General features: G+C 49.7%; 7 protein-coding genes across 7 annotated transcripts; 4 read left to right on the top strand and 3 right to left on the bottom strand.

The window, feature by feature from the left end:
• Nucleotides 1–172: 172 nt before the first annotated feature.
• Nucleotides 173–4,229, bottom strand: UA08_03317 (Pre-mRNA-splicing factor rse1; the record flags this gene model as incomplete). The annotated part of the gene is made up of 4 exons (XM_020265604.1): nt 173–199; nt 266–1,550; nt 1,746–3,819; nt 3,986–4,229. The coding sequence occupies 4 exons, from the start codon at nt 4,227–4,229 to the stop codon at nt 173–175; spliced, it is 3,630 nt and encodes a 1,209-aa protein (XP_020121661.1).
• A 553-nt stretch (nt 4,230–4,782) lies between these two features.
• On the top strand, nt 4,783–6,223 carry UA08_03316 (hypothetical protein; the record flags this gene model as incomplete). Its single annotated transcript, XM_020265603.1, has 2 exons — nt 4,783–5,241; nt 5,294–6,223. The coding sequence occupies 2 exons, from the start codon at nt 4,783–4,785 to the stop codon at nt 6,221–6,223; spliced, it is 1,389 nt and encodes a 462-aa protein (XP_020121652.1).
• Nucleotides 6,224–6,778: 555 nt separating this feature from the next.
• On the top strand, nt 6,779–9,164 carry UA08_03315 (hypothetical protein; the record flags this gene model as incomplete). Its single annotated transcript, XM_020265602.1, has 5 exons — nt 6,779–6,863; nt 6,940–8,294; nt 8,352–8,804; nt 8,869–9,089; nt 9,146–9,164. 5 exons carry the CDS (start codon nt 6,779–6,781, stop codon nt 9,162–9,164), a joined length of 2,133 nt encoding a protein of 710 aa, XP_020121653.1.
• A 1,402-nt stretch (nt 9,165–10,566) lies between these two features.
• Nucleotides 10,567–12,368, top strand: UA08_03314 (hypothetical protein; the record flags this gene model as incomplete). Its single annotated transcript, XM_020265601.1, has 2 exons — nt 10,567–10,977; nt 11,034–12,368. 2 exons carry the CDS (start codon nt 10,567–10,569, stop codon nt 12,366–12,368), a joined length of 1,746 nt encoding a protein of 581 aa, XP_020121654.1.
• A 388-nt stretch (nt 12,369–12,756) lies between these two features.
• Nucleotides 12,757–14,127, bottom strand: UA08_03313 (hypothetical protein; the record flags this gene model as incomplete). Its single annotated transcript, XM_020265600.1, has 3 exons — nt 12,757–13,481; nt 13,550–13,622; nt 13,672–14,127. The coding sequence occupies 3 exons, from the start codon at nt 14,125–14,127 to the stop codon at nt 12,757–12,759; spliced, it is 1,254 nt and encodes a 417-aa protein (XP_020121655.1).
• Nucleotides 14,128–14,317: 190 nt separating this feature from the next.
• UA08_03312 (hypothetical protein) lies at nt 14,318–15,089 on the bottom strand (the record flags this gene model as incomplete). The annotated part of the gene is made up of 2 exons (XM_020265598.1): nt 14,318–15,024; nt 15,080–15,089. 2 exons carry the CDS (start codon nt 15,087–15,089, stop codon nt 14,318–14,320), a joined length of 717 nt encoding a protein of 238 aa, XP_020121656.1.
• A 1,263-nt stretch (nt 15,090–16,352) lies between these two features.
• On the top strand, nt 16,353–18,062 carry UA08_03311 (hypothetical protein; the record flags this gene model as incomplete). Its single annotated transcript, XM_020265597.1, has 2 exons — nt 16,353–16,521; nt 16,579–18,062. 2 exons carry the CDS (start codon nt 16,353–16,355, stop codon nt 18,060–18,062), a joined length of 1,653 nt encoding a protein of 550 aa, XP_020121657.1.
• Between the last annotated feature and the right edge of the window lie 669 nt (nt 18,063–18,731).

Here is an 18,731-nt window from a genome sequence, read left to right as displayed (position 1 = left end):
AAAAACGCTCTAGTTGTGTTGGATGAGAAAAAAAAAAAATTATAATTCGTATTTGATATCATGAGAGCTGGTAATGCACAAACAGAAGCGCCCACTGTACCGTAACCCTCTGCACAACGCCTTCCGAGACTCCGCGCAGATGTACATGTAATATAGTAAATAAAAGACGAACCTAGTACGCGACGCGGGTCCTCATGTCCTAAAATCATCATGTTAGCATGCCAAGTGTATTATTTTATATGACCAGGGAGAAGATAGAACGTACCGAAATCTTGCGCTCGATTTCTCGGACACTGCGATCCAATTCCGCCGCAATCATAAGTTTTTTATCATTAGGAAGTAGGAAGTAGCTTTCACACAGATCGCCATCAATCACACCCTTGACGGGCACATAGTAACCCCGGTAAATGAGATGGTCGCGTCCGGCAAGCGGCGGGTTTTGAGCGGCGAGTTGCGTCTCCAGGTTTTGGAAAAAGTCCACGTCCTCTCGGCTGATGAATGGAATCATCATGCCAATCGTACCTTGAAGACCGCTCCATACTAAAATATCTCTTCCTCCAACAACAAGATGTGTCTTGTGGATGCTGGTGGGGATATCCTGCGTGTAAAAATGTACCATGAGTTCTAACCGGTTTGCAGTGCCTTGGAGATATGATCTTTCGTGGATAAGGTGTGCGCCAGAACCGTCTTCGTCAGACTCATCCGATATCTTTTTCGGACAGCGAACAAGCCAGAGGTTGCCAAATTTGTCCCCGCCTGCTGTCGTTTCGTAATCAACCATTGTCGTGGACGTCGTCCAGCGTGCAATAACGTCATCCACGAACGGAATGAGTTGGTTTTCTTGATATTTATACACAACATAAGTCACGCTTTCTTGCACGTCACTGACAACAATACGGCTGCCTTGTGTCTGCAAGCCAACAATCAGTTTTGGCGCGACTTGAATCTGACACTTTCGAAGCATCTGTTTCATTCCAAGGTCATAGATCCTCAGAATCTTTCCTATTCCAGCAACAAGACGCCCTTGGAAGGCGAGGAGTGCAAGTGGGGGTTCCTCAACCTTCGTCTTGTGAATAAACTCCAGTTCTTTGCCATCTTCTTGGAATCGATAGATATGGATGAATCCGGCCGAGAAGGACCGGGGATAGGTAACCACATCTTTGCCGGTGCCAACAACAAGGAATGTCTCATTGTCCTGACTTGCAAACGAAACCGCAGCAACGCTGACCGCGGATTCATTCTCCTCAAGCTCGAGACGAGAGAGAACGGATTTAGCACTGATAGGGTCCACCACCTCAATGCACGAAGCCCAATGTCCAGTAGCCCGTGGGTAGCCGAAAACATCTGCTGGGGGAATGACAGCTTCTCCATTCTGGAGTTGCGACTCTTCCAGTAAGCGGGACTGAGTAGCGAGCGAAAGAACGTTATTCTCAGACTCAATGACATAGAATAGCGGCTGTTCTGGGTGCTTCACAAATTGGCGTGGCGTGTATGCTAAAGGAATAGACTCCTGTAGTACATTATTGTCCAGCTTTTCAATCGAGAAGATCCTGAAATACCAATCAGCAACATAAATCGTCCCAACGATGAGTGCAAGAATGAGCAAGAAAAATAGGAATGCATCTCAGTAGGAACAATTGGAAATAAAATTTAAACTTTTTTCCACAGCAAGTTTCGGACTCCTTTTGTCATCATGATACAGAGGAATGAAGGGGAAGTGATAGAGAAAAGCTTGTTTTACGTACCTCAGATTTTGTCCCTGAATTCCAACCATTCCCTCTAGGCATTGTTCGCTGGAAAAGTTCCATCCCCATTCTAATCCGACATAGTCCAAAGAGGTGAGCATGAAGCTCTTTGTCTGCACATCAGAGTACCCCAGCCAGGGACGAGAGCTTAGAGCAAGAACGGCAGTCTGGCCTTTGACGGAAACCCTAAATAATTTCACTGGTTTTGCGCCCAAGAATCGGGTTCGTGTATCGGAGAGTTCACCGGTAACTTCATCGAGTACTGTTCGAAGATAGACACCGGAGTATAGCCCGATATGCAAGTACAGTGTTGAGCCACCAGAAGTTGAATCGGCCATGGACATAATATTCAGAGCAGATGGTGCAGATGTGAGAGCTTGCACGGATTTATTTTCCAGCGTAGAATCCGGGTCCAGACTGAGAATCCTAACAGTTGAGTCATCACAGCCAACCGCTAGGAATGAACTTCGCACACGGCCTTCTGGAACCTCACCCAAACTCAAGGATGTAACTGTACCCGACATCTGGCGTTTTTCATCATACTCAGCCAGCGAGCCATCGGTGTCCATCTCAAAGTATACGATCTCGCCAGAGCTTAGGGCTACAGCGACTTGGCGCTCGTTGGTAGCTGCAGCGACAATTGTCCGATGTTGGGGCGCAGGCCATTCATTAACACGGTGATCAGCAAGAATATGCCTGATACCTTTTGGGTGGACCTGAATCAGCGAATCTTCTCCGAGTTGCTGCACCGCCAAGGTGGGCGCTGTAGATAAGAACCCAGTATCTGTAACTTCTTCTACTGTTTCTCCAATGCTGAGGACTAGAGTTCCATTCGTGAATGACAGAACAATGTAGGCATCGAACTCATCATTACGCGTCAGTTTGGTGGTCCAAACGGCAGACGGAACGCTGGGCAGTTCAGATTCGACTATTTCGGAAACCTCCAGACCGTGTTTGAGGGTCCTGAAGCTGCTTCTAGCGCCTGTACCGCAAACAGTATAAATCTGGGGAGCGTCCTCTCCGGTTGCATCGGTGATTTTGCAATCCATGATAGGATTCAAAGAGTTGATGCTTTCGACCAAGTTCAGATTCTCGGCACCTCTCAAATTGAAGTAAACAGGAGATATAGGCTCGCTCGGATCGGCAGGGACGCCATCACTTGTGAATTCTGTTTCTTCATCATCGTCACCGAGCTTCTCAAATTGGTAGAAATGATGGTTGCCAGTCTCGCTCGCAACATATAGAAATCCACTCTTTAAAATGAGTAGATCTGTTGCAATAGGAACGGTATCAAAGTATTTGATCTTGAGCCGCTGAACCTCGCCAGTCAGCTTGCCGCTTTCATCTTCAACCATGTCAATTGTCAGCTTGAAGAGATCTCCATCTTCAGTCTGCAACAGGAAGAAAAAGGCGCCTCTCATTTTGTGCATAACACCAGCTACGATACATCGCTTCCGCTCCGGATTCTCTGTGGGACCATTGCGACGGGGGATTGGTACACGGAAAGCATCTTGATTCGAGTGACGGTATGTAATACTGTCTTCGGCACAGACGAGTACACCGCTTGGCCCGTCGGCACCTCCGGGGACCTGGAATAGCATAGATGAAGTGCGATGTATAATATCGGACCACCTGCGAACCACATGGTTCAAGCCAAGATCGAGCTCGTAGTAGACAAGGTGTTTTTCAACTTCCTCGAACGCACGGCCCGTCGGATCTTGATCTGACTCGGAGTAATCGACCTCAATAGCTGCAAATATGGGATTATCATAACCCACATCCAAAGCCTTTAGCGCAAAGACAAGAGTCTGTGGCTTGTGTGCCTCTAGGGGGGATGAAATCGTCAGTTCTGCTTGAGGGTTACGGTTCAGAACGTAAACAAGCTTGTTCTTTTCGACCGAAGCGATGAGGCAAGCTCGCCCCTTGGGATCCACTGCAAGGTACTGTCCAGGAATTACCCGTCGAACACCAGACTTGCCAAATGTTTCCAAGTGGATGCGGTTAAAGCGGTTCTGGGAGGGCACGTATTCAATGATGGTGATGCGGCCTGAATCAGATCCGATGATGATGTAATCTGTACATGTACATTTCAGCACGGCTCAATGACGGATATGCAGGGCAATCAATGCTTCAATGCTTCCGACCGAGGCGCGTCCGATGGGAGTGTCTAGGAATGAACCGCCCCGGGAGCTTGACGAATCACTAAGATGACTCTTTCGAACGAGTAGGGTGAAACATACCTTTGCTACTTCCGGCCAGCCGAAAAGCTGCAAGTGACCTTACAATGCCAAACACATCTTGTGTATATATTGGCGTGACCTTGCCCTGTGCAGCATCAGGGCGATGGATTGTAAGCTTCGAGCCCGATGCCGTGACAATTTGTTGCTCCTTCGTGCCCGCGAACTGGCCGAGAATCGCTTGCGTTACAGCTGTGGGATGCTGTATCGTCAAGGAGTACACGAACATGTTCGAGGTGGTCGCCATTGTGAGGGGCTACTGTGCTCTGGTCGAGCACTGAAGAGTGTGGTCGCGTTGCCTTTTGTTTCCCTAGGATTCAGGTTCCCATCTCCAGGCAGAACGAACAGTGTGACAGCCCTGCAAAAGCAAGGCAAGGCTATCTATAGGACGTCCTGGGTGGCAGTTTCTGGTATAACTAAAGGACGACGCGTCCTGGCCGTCGGTGGGTGTCAAGCGAGACAGACTGTGGGCAAGAGTCGAGCTTGGAAAAATATCGCGAGAAAAGCTTTGGGATTTTAGCGTGCCAAGACCTCGCGGTGGGTGGCTGCCTGAGGCACGCACGCGGGACCGGCGAATCTACGATTTGTTTCTGCCAGCTTCGGCCGGGCTCAACGCTTATGCCGTCAACGCTGTCCCAACCTCCCATGATTGGCAGCAGCTTGCTTGTCGCACTTATCATACTCACAGGACTATCTTTTCTTCTTTTGATTTCAGATCTGCCTATTTTCCTAGTGTCGATTTCTCCTCGCCCCGAGAGCCTCTTCCTTGATTACCGACTCCGTGCCCCTCCCCTCATATCATGGCCGACGACGCTGCGGCAGCGGAAGCCGCCTCCATCACATTCAACATCAAGGCATCCAACGACGCCAAGTACACGTTTACATTGCCTGAGTCGACCAGTGTCGCCGACTTGAAGGAAAAGCTATCGACCTCTGAGTATGCCGATACGCCAGCAGATCGCCAGCGACTGATTTATTCCGGTCGAGTGCTCAAAGATAACGAGACTCTCGCCTCCTACAAAATCAAGGACGGGCATACCATTCACTTAGTTAAGAGCGCAGCCAGCAATCAGCGACAGAACCCACCGCCTCAGGCTGCAGCTAGTCCTGCAGGTACAACAGCTACTCCATCCGTGCCTGGAGTTCCTACGAACATTGCTGCTGGCACTGGCAACAACCCTCTAGCCGGGCTAACAGGAGCACGATATGCTGGCTTCGCGCAACTCCCAGGGGCTGGAATGTTTGGTCCAGATGGTGGGGTAAGTAGGAAAAATCTACTGTGTAACAGATACTTTGGCTGACAATGTCCAGATGGGCCCTCCTCCCGATCCAGACGCGATGCTCAATATGCTCGAGAACCCCCAAGTACAGGCTACGATGAACGAGGCGCTCCAAAACCCTGCTCTTATTGATATGATGATACAACAAAACCCAATGTTGCGAGAGATGGGCCCAGGCGTTCGGCAAATGATGCAAAGCCCAGAATTCCGAAGGATGCTCACTGATCCCGCGGCGATTCGCCAAATGGCACAAATGCAACGAGCCTTTGGTGGGATGGGCTTTGGGGGAGCTGGAAACACAGCATTCCCTGCGCCTGGCGTCACCAACACTACGCCAGATGAAAACCGTGGCCAGCAACAGCCAGGTTCAAACGAAGCTGTGCCTGCCAATCCCTTTGCTGGCAATCCTTTCGCCAGTCTTTTTGGGATGAATCCTCTCCAGCAGCCGGCAACCACCCCTTCAACAACCGCACAACCGACTACCCCTACTACTTCCACTGAATCTACCACGGCCACTGGACAGGCTACCACAGATTCAACTGCGCAGACCCAACAAAACCAGAGCCCATTTGCTGCTCTGTTTAATCCTGCGTTGTTTGGAGGGTTCCCCCCCGGCCAGGCCGGCACAGGCGGTGCTGCACCAGGCTCACAGGCGGCTAACTTCAATAACATGTTTAACCCACAAAACAACCCATTCATGCGGGATCCTGCATTGTTGTCGAATTTCATGCAAGCGATGGGCGGCGGTCAAAACGCAGCCGGTTCAGAAAATCCGTGGGCATCCTTGTTCGGAGGCGCGCCAGCTGCCCAACAAGACAACCGACCTCCTGAAGAGCGTTATGCCGAACAGTTGCGTCAACTGAACGACATGGGGTTCTATGATTTCGACCGGAACATCCAAGCCTTGCGAAGAAGCGGCGGTAGTGTGCAAGGGGCTATTGATTTTCTCCTGAATGGTTAATCATTTGTAACAGCATATTCACTCCACGTCTTTATTCTCCCCTTGGGCAGCGAGATTACTTGACGGCCATCCACAGCTTCAACGATTCCTTATTCCATTTTTTTTATGTGCATAACTTTGTGTGTCCAGAGCTGCTGTATAATGACTTTACGCGTGGTTGATGAGCGGCTTTTCAATTATAAACCGAGTCATGAATTCTCGTAAACTCATGCATAGTTATACATACCTGCGCTAACCGTAATTGGACTGGCGGAGCCGGAATGCCTCCACTCCGAGGCAGATCCCTGATCCTTAGTTAGCTAACCTAACAGGCTAACACTAAACACATCAACTGCCAACTTTCAAAGCCGAAGATGCCGACAGATCATCTTGATCGATGGTAAATCATCTGTCACGCTGAAGATCTCGCTGTGTCTGAACCTCATATTCTATCCTCGCGTCGTTTCAGAGGTACTCCGTGCCGATTCCATTCGTTATCTGCTAGTTCGCATCCATCCACCGGTTGATGGAGCAACGTCCCGGTCGGCAGAGGTCCCTGTTTGAATCCTGCTGAAAATGAAGCCTATTATATCTGGCCAGAGCTGGCGGTGGTTCCCGTGGCTTCTGCTTGTGTCTATTTGTCATTCGTTCTACATTCCTGGTCAGTCGGTGTCTATCTATGAGTGTTGTTCTGCTGCGTTTTGTGCTGACTTGCCCTTTTTTTTCCCCCTTCTCAGGTTACTCTGTTATCAGCTACGAGGACAAGGAACCTATTCCGTTGTTAGTTAACAAGATTTTCTCGGATCATACCCAGTTGCAGTACGCCTACTTCGACCTCCCCTTCGTTTGTCCGCCGACGGGTCAAAAACATGGCAACTCCCCCTTCGGGTCCGGACACAGTGTCTCCCTGAACCTGGGTGAGATTCTTCGAGGCGATCGTATCATGACCTCGGATTATGAATTGGTAATGAAACAAGATGTCGGTTGTCGCGCACTGTGCACGCGCGAAGTTAGTCGCGCGGATGTTAAATGGGGCCGTCAACTGATAAAGGATGGCTATGTGGCCGAGTGGATTGTTGATAATCTTCCTGCAGCCACCAGTTTCGTCACCGTCGATCGCAGTCGAAAGTATTACTCGAGTGGATTCAAGCTAGGATACCAGGACTTTTCCCCGTCGGACGGCCAATCTCGTTTCTATATCCACAATCATTTCACGATCGTTATCCGCTGGCGCAAGGCACCGGGCAAGGCAGGCGATGAGGGGAAAAGCGTGATTGTCGGCTTTGAAGTCTACCCCAAGAGTATTGGATATGAAAACCGGGATGAAGAGGGATGCCCGATAGATGTGCATGCAGAAAACTCGCATTTGGAGCTCTTTATCGCCCCGAATAATAGCAAGCTTGAGGAATTATATAGCGATTCATCATACATACCGCAGCGTGGTGAGGACGCAAACGATGGCGCCAAGTTGGAAATCCCATACACGTACTCTGTTTACTTTCGCGAGGAATCGTCAATAGAGTGGTCGAACCGCTGGGACTTGTTTTTCACTGATCAGGTCGACAGCTCAATGACTCACTGGCTTGCGATCATCAATTCGCTCACGATTTCCGGCGTGCTTGGCGTCACTGTGATTGTCATCTGGGGACGGACTGTCCACGGCAATGCAAAGGGACGCGGCGACACAACATTGGAAGAGGGCAAGAATAAGTCTAGATCCAAGTCACCCAGCAAAGAAGACACGGAACGTGGTGAAGGCCTTTTGAGTCAGAAAGACGATGAGGCGCATCATCTGTCGGATGAAGATCTAGAGGACGTCGCTGGATGGAAGTTAGTCCATGCGGATATTTTCCGTCTTCCGGCGCATAGTGGACTGCTCGCGCCTTTGGTAGGATCGGGCACACAGTTGCTATTCGTTGCAGCTGGTCTCCTCATTCTCAGTTGCTTAGGTGTACTGAACCCCAGCTTTCGAGGCGGGTTTGTTACTGTCGGATTTGGCCTCTTTGTTTTTGCTGGTCTATTCTCTGGGTACTTTTCCGGCAGACTGTATAAGACACTGGGGGGACAGAACTGGCGAAAGAACACCATTCTCGTAGGTTTACCCACGCACGTCCCAGAGCTGATATGGAAATGCTAACTTTAGCTGCAGACGGCTTCGCTTTTCCCTGGGCTGACTTTCTGCCTAATCTTTGTCCTGAACCTGTTTGTCTGGGCCCAGGCTTCGAGCACAGCTCTGCCATTTGGCACATTGGTGGGACTCGTAGCTCTCTGGCTGCTAGTCCAAGTGCCGTTGGTATATATTGGCAGTTGGTTCGGATATGTACGCGCAGAGCCGTGGCAACATCCGACCAAGACTTCGTCGATCCCGCGACAAATCCCACGGCAGCCATGGTATCTGCGGGGGGTCAACGGCATCATTCTGACTGGCTTGGTTCCCTTCGCCGTGCTTTTCATTGAACTTCTCTTTGTCTTCAAAAACCTGTGGCAGGACAAGAGTGGTTATTACTACGTGTTCGGTTTCCTGAGCGTGGTGAGCACCATCTTGATCGTCACAGTGAGCGAGGTGACTATCATCGCAACGTACAACCAGCTATGCGCCGAGGTAAGACATGCATGCATGTCGATTATCATTTGTGAACGTCAGTTTCGTGACTAACATTCGATAGAACTATCACTGGTGGTGGCAGAGCTTCTTGACCGGAGGCAGCAGTGCTTTCTGGGTGTTTGCCTACTGTATATGGTACTATATGTTCAAGCTGCACATCAGCGGATTTGTGTCGAGCTTGCTGTTCTTCAGCTATAGCTTCCTTGCATGCGCCGTTTACGGGCTGCTTACTGGGACAGTAGGGTTTCTGACAGCGTATGCATTCATTCGCAGGATATACAGGTATGGGATTCTTCATCTGCGAATGATATGGGTTGACACTGACGGTTGTGCTACAGTGCGGTCAAAAAGGACTGACCGAGGTAGTCGGATACTCGAAAGAAACAGGCATACTATCGATCTGTTTTTCTGTTTGAAGCCTTACCCAAAGCGAATACATAATACATACAGCAGGGCGTTTGTTCAGACTTGGCCGTTTGGCGAGTCGTTGCAATATCTTCCACCATGTGCACGAATCACAAGTAATGCCAATATAAGATGTAATAGTATTGAGTCTTTCATTGTGACAAGTATAGCATGACTTGCCTCGCAGCAGACTTCCGGTGGCAGAGAGAGATCAGTCATCAGCATGAAATAATCCACATGGATGAGTTTGCCTAATTTGCCCAAGGCAGCCAAGGCCCGCGGCCAATCAGCAGCGCCGACGATTGCGTGCGAGACAGATTGCCTCTTTTGGGAGAGCGGGTGGGGGGCGCGCATAAGTGGGGCAGCGATAACCGCGTAAGTCGGCATCAGCGCGGCACGCTGATTGGCTGTCTTTGTCGCGCCGTTCGTTGCTGGACTGCGATCGGCGCGCAGATTGGCTGGATGTATATAAAATTCCAGTAGACTCGACGTTGGAGAGGATTAGGTACTTTGTGCGAATTAGCTCGTGGTTCCAGAATGAACTGGGCATGTGGGCCGCTCTTATCAAGCCGGGCTTTCCTCTCTCTTTCCAGCAGTTTCTATGTGCCTGTGTTTGCTAGCGTATGTGGGGTTATGATATGAAGATTTTTGCTGCGTTGTTGATAAGAGGCTGCTAAATTACGGTCACGCGATACCGCTCTTTGCTGGCGAGGATTCTCCTGCTCGATCAGGGAGCGCCATCCAGACGGGTGCATCGTTCATCGTATTGTGCATACTGTGTCATAAACTGAAATGGCGTGAGGATGACTAACCCCACAATCCACAATCACACCATCGCACGACATCGCCCCTTGGAATAATGACTTCCTTCGCTCCTTCGGCCGCGCTTACGGAGTCCCGCGTATCGCCGGTGTGGTACGGGTACCGCTGTGCTGTGACGTGTAATTATGCGCTCCTCCCGTGGGCACCGCACGTATTAATACCAGCCGTCCTGGTACCGTACGCGTATCAAGACCGTATCGATACGGCGAGCCACACCTCCTTCCCCGGGAAAGGTTAAATCAAAAGCCTCCTTTAAAAAAAGCCGCCGCTCTTTCTTCTTTCTCTCCCTCTCCCTCTCAATATCCTCCTCCTCTCACTGCTTCTCTCTTCGTCCTCTACTGTAATTTCTTCAATCAGCTGGACGCGATCTGGCAGGAACAAACGTACCTCTTTTCTTAACTCTTGTGAATACTGTTTATTTGATAAGAACCCCCTTCGTCGGGCCCCGCCGGAACACGGGGACTCCTAGACAACTTCAGAAATAAAAAATACAAAAGAAAAAACCCCGGGACCGAAGACATCGGCGGCAAGCATGGCGGAGAAGAGGCCAAACATTCTCTACATCATGGCCGACCAGATGGCCGCGCCGCTGTTGTCCATCCACGACCCCAACTCCCCTATTAAGACCCCCAACCTCGACCGTCTGGCCAGAGAAGGCGTGACTTTCGACAGTGCCTACTGTAACTCGCCTCTCTGTGCGCCCTCGCGTTTTGTCATGGTCACTGGCCAGCTGCCATCCAAGATTGGCGCTTATGACAATGCCGCCGACTTGCCCGCGGATGTTCCCACATACGCTCACTACCTGCGCCGCGAAGGTTACCACACTGCGCTGGCTGGGAAGATGCACTTCTGCGGCCCGGATCAGTTGCATGGCTATGAGCAACGCTTGACCAGCGATATCTATCCGGGAGACTATGGCTGGTCAGTGAACTGGGACGAACCGGTATGTTTCCCTTCTCATTTGAGAAAAGGTCAACGGCAACTGACGAGTTCGTGTAGGAGGTGCGTCCAGATTACTATCACAACATGTCTTCAGTCATAGATGCTGGGCCTGTCGTGCGCACCAACCAACTCGACTATGACGAGGAGGTCATCTACAAGTCGACTCAGTATTTGTACGACCATGTGCGCCATCGCGGTAATCAGCCTTTCTGTTTGACTGTTTCCATGACTCACCCTCACGACCCTTATGCCATGACCAAAGAATTCTGGGATCTGTATGAGGACGTCGACATCCCTCTGCCCAAAACGTCTGCCATCCCCCACGACCAACAGGATCCTCATTCGCAGCGTGTCTTGAAATGTATTGATCTGTGGGGCAAAGAGATCCCTGAAGAGCGCATCAAGGCCGCCCGCCGCGCATATTACGGGGCATGTACATATGTGGATACGAACATTGGAAAGCTGTTGAAGGCACTCGACAACTGCGGTCTGACTGACGACACAATCATTGTCTTTACTGGTGACCACGGCGACATGCTTGGTGAGCGTGGTCTGTGGTACAAGATGGTCTGGTACGAGAACTCAGCCCGTGTGCCGTTCATTGTTCACTCTCCCAAGCGGTTCGCCCCTAAGCGCGTCAAGGAGAATGTATCGACCATGGACATTCTGCCCACGTTTGTCGATTTTGTTGGAAGCAAACTAGAGCCTAGTCTGCCCATGGACGGTGTCTCCCTGCTCCCATACATCACTGGTGGTGAAGGCGTAAAGACTGACACCGTTTTTGGAGAGTACATGGCTGAGGGCTCACAGACGCCGGTGATCATGATTCGTCGTGGGAAGTGGAAATTCATCTACTCCTTGATTGACCCGCCAATGCTGTATGACATTGAAGCGGATCCTCTGGAGACCACCAACTTGATTGCAGGACTGTCCATTCCAGTACCGAAGAGCAAGGACTCAAAGCTCAAGGGAGAGACTGGACTTCCCACCCCAGCCGACACCGAGGCACCGGGAGCTGTCAGCTTTGTCAGTACCGAGAAGTCTTTCTTCCCTAGGATTCCAGCACAGGTGGTGCCAACCCCTCCGCGCACCCCGAGTCCGACACTGGCACTTGCTCTCCCTGAAGACAACGACCCAAAAACGGTTTATGCACATTTTCTCGAAGAGATCCACACTCGTTGGAATTTGCAGGCCATCCATGAGGATGTTGTCCGATCTCAGCGTCGTCGCCGCTTGGTCTACTCAGCTCTGATCAAGGGTGTGCCCACTATCTGGGACTACGAGCCTCGCATTGACCCGAGCACTCAGTACGTGCGCAACCAGAGCAAGGGCGCTCTCGACGATGTTGAGTTTATTTCTCGATGGCCGCGTGTGCCTACTATCCCCAAATAAATTGTCAATATCAACAAAATTCACCCGATCATGTTTGCCATATGAACTTTTCTTTGACGAATTTTCTTTTTCCGGCACGATTCAGCGAAGCTTTTTATACCCTTAGATCTTGGTTCCACATTTCCCCCTCATATTATCAGTGTCTTATCATGATTATGCAATATGCATGCGTTTGCGCGAATTGTTACTTTGCAGAAATAGCGTGCATTTGAACCTATGAGATGCGACATACTTCTTATTGAAGGCCTAAGCGTCAGTCAGCCGAGACAGGGTATTTCTTTTTTTTATCTTCTGTAAATACGATTCAACATACAACAAGGGATATAAAAGTCTGTTTGGGTATGTATTGGTTTCGGTGGTTCTTTCGTCTGTGTACTTAGTTAGGTAGTTACGAACAAATTCGAAGAACTTCAGAAAAGAGATAGCCATCATGTCCCTCAACACACCCATACAACCTCCCCTCCTCCCTGCCAAACATCCTCCTCAGATCCTCAACAACAGCCTCGGGACATTCCCACGCCGCAAAATGTCCCCCATGCGCATACTCACTCTCCAACACCACAGGCCCCAGAGTGGCATTCCACGCCCTCGGCAACAGAATCAGATCCTTCTCAAACCTCGCCACCGCGAGCGGCACATCACTCCACTCCTTGGCCATCTCAAACGCAGTCGGCACGCGATGCTCATTTTCCCAGAACAGACTCAGACACGCCGTCGCACCCGCCCTAGAGAAATAGTAGATGCTAACCCACGTCAGGACCTGCTCGTCCGTCCAGGCGTAGCCGTCGCTCCACGCAATGAGTTTCTCGTAGATCCATGATAGGAGCCCGACGGGGCTGTCGGTGAGGCTGTACGCGAGTGTTTGCGGCTTGCTGGATTGTAGGAGATAGTAGGCGTTTCCGTGCGTGGAGAATTCCTGCGTGCGTGCGAGACCGGCCAGGTCCGAGACGGTTGGAGGCGTGTTTTTGATTCTGGCGTGAATATCAGGGTGTGTGGTGGCGGTCGGTTCGGCGGGTGCGGCGTTGTTGAGATGGTATGCTTTGCAGTGTCGGGGGCCGTATTTTAGGGCTATGGAGCGCGTGACGAGGTAGCCGATGTCGCCTGCTTGGATGACTATTGAAGAGTTAGAAGGTGAATGAGTTCGCCTTGGTGGTGAAGAGAGGAGAGAGAGAGAGGTTTACCGTATTCGTTGTATCCGAGAGCGAGCATCAGTTTGTGGTATGCTTCTGCATGCTGCTCGATGTTGAATCCTTGCTTCATCCCAATTAGCCCATCATGGATCTTAACAGTAAGAGAAGGATACCTTATTGCTAGCAGACGAAAACCCAAAATCAATCAAGCTCGGCGCAACAACGTGAAATGCAGGCCCGTCTACGCCCCCGTCAACCAGCAGAGGCAGCATGTTCACAACTTCCAGGAAGCTTGACGGCCAGCCATGGAGGAAGAGAAGCGGGATCGCAGCGCCGACTTGACTGCGCTGGTGAACGAGATGGATATCGTAATGGCCGAAGCCGTCAACCTCGATGTTGGCGGTGCATTGTGGGAGGTCCCGGTTGAGCTTGGCTTCGACTGCGCGCCAGTCAAAATTGTGCTGCCAGTGAGAAGCTAGGCGCTTGATTTCTGAGAGAGGGACACCGCGAGACCAGGGGTGGAGAGCATCGGGGCCCTCGGAGGGGAGGTCGGTTAGGGCTAGTTTTTGCTGCAGACGCTGGATTTTGTGCTCCGGGACGGAGATTTTGAAGGGTTTAATAGAAGGCATTTTGATATTGATAAGAGATTTCAAATTGGAGAATAAGAACGGAAATGAAGGCTTATTTATAACTTTTTATACAGACAAGCATTTCTGAAGCCTGACACCTAGGTAGCTCACTAATATGATTGGCTAGAGCGTATCTTGTAAATGCTAAGTTACGCCCCAGCCAATAACTACCAGACTTGGAGTATACCATTCATAGTTTTGCATTGCGTGCCATTCCCCCTTCTCCGTTCCAATTCTCACTGTGTGTACTAAATGACGAAAACTGCGCGCCCAGTTGAGATAAAGCACTATCAAGATATCCCACCTCGGCACTATTACTGCTACTTTTACTATCTCTGAGACGACCCATCCTAGCCGTGACAATCGCAACAGCAGCATCAATATGCATCTTTACTCTCATATCCTGTCCCCAAAGAACCTCAAACGCAATAAACGTAATACTCCCCAAGGCAGCCAGCTCCGAGCGTCCAGTTCCTTGGTCAAGAGCATGACTGAGCGCCCGAAGAGCAAGATTATACTGTTTCATTGAATATTCTCGTGCTTCTGGCTCTGATGATTGGGTGTGCCGGTCGTAATTATTCCTGCTCATGGCACCAATTGCGAGCGCAGCGTGCCGTATGCAGGGCTCTGTGCACGCAGCTTGCAGGACGATACTCTCCCAGACTGGAGACTCAAAGAAGAGCGAGAAATCTTTGGCGCAGACGTTGATAAAGTAGCCGAAATGAGCGGAATCTTCGCTGGTGCTGAGCAAGAGCATGCCGAGGTGATTGGGTTTGAGGGATGGTTGCAGGAGGGACTGGGAAACCAGCGACTCAAAATCACATTTTCGTCCAGTAGCCATGCATGGCGTGCACGAAGGTATCTTCTCGTCGCACTTTTTGTGTCTGATTCTGAGAACTTGCCGTAAGCAAGCTCGAAGCCTAGCTGTAGAGAAAGAAATTGAGAGACGTACGTACTTGCATGTCAGACAGCCTGTTTTGACTTTGCGCACTCCCCGCGCACCCTTGCGGGGCTTCCTGGGTTTTATATCATCGCCAGGCATCGTGTATCTGGAGGACTCTCTACTTGTAGGCATAAGAGCAGTGAAGTCTGAACAGGCGCATATATTAGAAAGGGAGTGGAGTTAGCGCTGCGCTGCGATTGGCCGGCGCGTATGTTAACATCGACTAAACCTCATCCAGCAGACGCCAACGCTGAACAGAATGATATATCAGATCATAAGTCATAATCTAAGTATAATCTAAGTATCATACTAAGGTAGTTTAGTAAAGAGGGGAAAAAAAGAGGGGGAAAAAAAAAGGGGGGGGGGGAACCGTAGGAAGGACAAAAGGGATGGATTTGTTGTGCTGCGGCTTCTTTAGGGTTATTTCCCTGAACCCTAATCACCAGGTAGTTAACTGTTGGCTAGTCCAACATTATGACTCAATGGAGCGACAGAAAAGACTCAAAAGAAAATGACATATGACGACAGACGCAATACATATCAACTTGACGCTCCGAGATCAATTATGGACAGTTACTCCACAGAAAGCCGAGTGCACGCCCTATGGCAGCTAGCCCCATAGTCTTAAACTCTGCCCGCGGAGTAACGCACGGAATGTAATCCAAGGTAAATGCAAAGAAACCACATCCATGCCGAGCAGCCAGAAGTTAAAACATGGCATCTAGAACAGTGAGTCACGGCGCAAATAGCTCTGATTGGGCCGATAATATATGCTTCCATCGCTTCTATTCCGTGCAGATGGCCGGCTTAGTAAAATCTCTCAGCAAATTCTGATTATTAATCCCTGCAGCCTGTCAGATTCGAGTAAGATAGTAATAAAGTATGTATATAGAGATAGTTTTGTCACAGGGCGGACTTGTCTGATTCGCTGCTCTCCACCTGCATCCAGTCAATAGTACGGAGAGCATACGGAATAGACAGCGCAACTAGTTAGTTGCTTTTCACGGAATTGCACCTAATGATGGCTGTACTTACTATTATGGCTTTAGGCTCGTTCCCAGGGTCCAGATGGATGACTCAGGTTTGACTTTGTCCACCTCTTTCTTTTGTTGACAGCTTCTTATAAATATGCAATTGCATTCCGACGAACTAGATCAGTCCTTCTACATTCCCGTATACTCGTTCAATTTGTGTAATTGGCCTTGCACCGACAAGCTAGTGCTATTATCACATGCATTTGGCGAGAATATCTAGTCTTCTCCTTCTTTATTAGACACCGCAAATGGACTTCCTTTCTCGGAGGCTCTCGCGCCTCAACGTCGACATCAACATCAACGGCCAGGTCCAGGGATCTGTTCCTTCGTATACTACGTTTGACAAAATTGAAGGAGAGGTTGTCATTCGCGCGGAGAAAGACGTCCAGTTCGACCATGTCGTAATCTGTTTTGAAGGTTCGTTTTGGCTCTGGCATTACGGCTTCGGTAGACCTTACGCTCATTTTGTAACAGGCATGACAAAAACCACTCTCATGAGACAGTCTCCAATGGCCCATGTTTCAAATAATATAAACGCTTCCCAATGTTTCCTCAGGCTGCGCCAGCCTATCGAACAGTCTGCTTACCCCGAGCCACGAGAATTCAAGTCTCAACAGCTGTACAAATTCCCTTTCACGTTCGTTGTCCCCGACCGCTTGCTGCCCCAATCCTGCAGCCATTTCACCAACAACCCGCACGTCAAGGCGGCTCATATGCAGCTGCCACCGAGTTTTGGAGATGCAATGGTCTGTGACAGTGGAAAGGCTCTACTCGACGATATGGCTCCTATCATGAGCGAAATTGGCTATAAGATCAAAGCCTCGGTCGTGCAGCGAAACACAACGACTGCAACAACCGCCGGCGACAAACCTCTCTACCTATTGTCCTCAATTGGCAAGAAGGTGCGCATCATTCCGGCGACTATCGAGCAGCCACCACTGGAGATCGAATGCAATTGCAACGCTGACTATCGCACCCGTCGAGAAAAGCACGTTCGCAAGACGCTGCTTGGAGGCAAAACCGGCCGTCTGGTGGTCACCGCAGCCCAGCCGAGACCTCTACAACTTCCGGCACGAGGTACAGCGAACGACGCAGGGGAGGTTAGCAGTAGTTATGTCAAACTACACGTGCGATTTGATCCAGAAAATGACGACGAGCAGCCACCGCGGCTCAAGTCGCTACTCACCAGGCTGAAAGTCGTAACATACGCTTCCGTGAAGCCCTGGACGAGTTTCCCTTCCAAAAACATCACTACGGTATACGACAAAATGAACCAGAGCCATTGCACCGTCTACACCGAGACGCTTGGGCTCTCGTCGCTATGCGTAGCATCCGCCCCCTGGAAGAAGTATGATGGGACAGGACCCAACGATTCAGCGCGAAACTCGCTTGAAACGAATGGATCGGACGACAGTTCTATATACCAGCTAGCTTCGCCCTCATACTCGGGAAAATCATTCTACACTGCCTCCATCCTCATCCCCGTCTCGCTTCCCACAAACAAAGCATTCGTGCCCACGTTCCATACCTGCTTAGTGTCTCGCATATACTCACTGGACTTGTCATTGACATACCAATCCAAACCTCTCACTCCCAGAATTTCACTTAATATTCCCATCCAAATCACCTCCGCGCCTGGCAATGGCATTTCTCCTGACGAAGATATTTCAACCCCGATGATGCTTCCAGAAACACAGATTGAGGACGAATACTACCGGCCACGAAACATTACGCCGCCGAGCGAGAATGATTATCTAGATCGATATCAGCTTCTGACTGACTCCAGTGCTGATGTCTACTCCTCGTCCTCGTCATCCTCCTCCTCCTTCTCGCCGTCCAACTCAGTGCTACTACTGGATAGCGAGAATGCCCCTCCAGAGTACTCGGCAGTGCCGCCGTCGAGAGTGAGGACGTCCGATCCTCTGTCGCCTGCGTGGGCGATACGAGCGCTTTATTAATACTATTACTAATACTGCTTATATCATTTTGGCATTTTGCATTGCATATAAAAAGTAACCAATGTTCATATATACCACCTCGTGTTTAGGATGATTATGACGACAAGAAATGCTTGAAAAGTTGACATCACAACGCAGTTGTTTCTCTTCCAAGGTTATTTTATTTTCTTCCTTTCCTTTTTTTGTTTCTTTTATATTGCTACAGCCGAGCATGGAGCTCATATACCTACTATTTCACTTGTCCCATCACTTGAATATCTTCGTTAATGATAATAAAATAATAGTACAGATATATATTTATGCAATAACATCACCATAGTCAGTGCCTAGCACATTTTATCTAGTCTAGAACCTAGATGCTTTGATATGAACCAATCTACTAGCTCTAAAATCTTTATCTTCGTCTTGTATAGGTATTTGTATCCACCAATTAGGGCTATGAAAAACACGTGAGCATGGTCTTTCCTTTTTCGGCATGGGCAGCAGCAGTAGGGATAGGCAAGTTAAACTACTTATCAAATCGAGAGTGCACCTAGGTATTTGCATAGATATATATAAACTGATTTTGCTGGAAGTCTGATTTGCATCTAATTGAAACATTTGACAAAACATCGAGGTGAAAATGAACGTAAACCAAGAAACGCCCAAAATGCGGATTATATCAATCTC

Source organism: Talaromyces atroroseus, assembly GCF_001907595.1.
Source record: "Talaromyces atroroseus strain IBT 11181 chromosome Unknown scaffold_3, whole genome shotgun sequence".
NCBI classification, from domain to species: Eukaryota; Fungi; Ascomycota; class Eurotiomycetes; order Eurotiales; family Trichocomaceae; genus Talaromyces; species Talaromyces atroroseus.
This window is presented reverse-complemented; position numbering and strand designations above follow the sequence as displayed.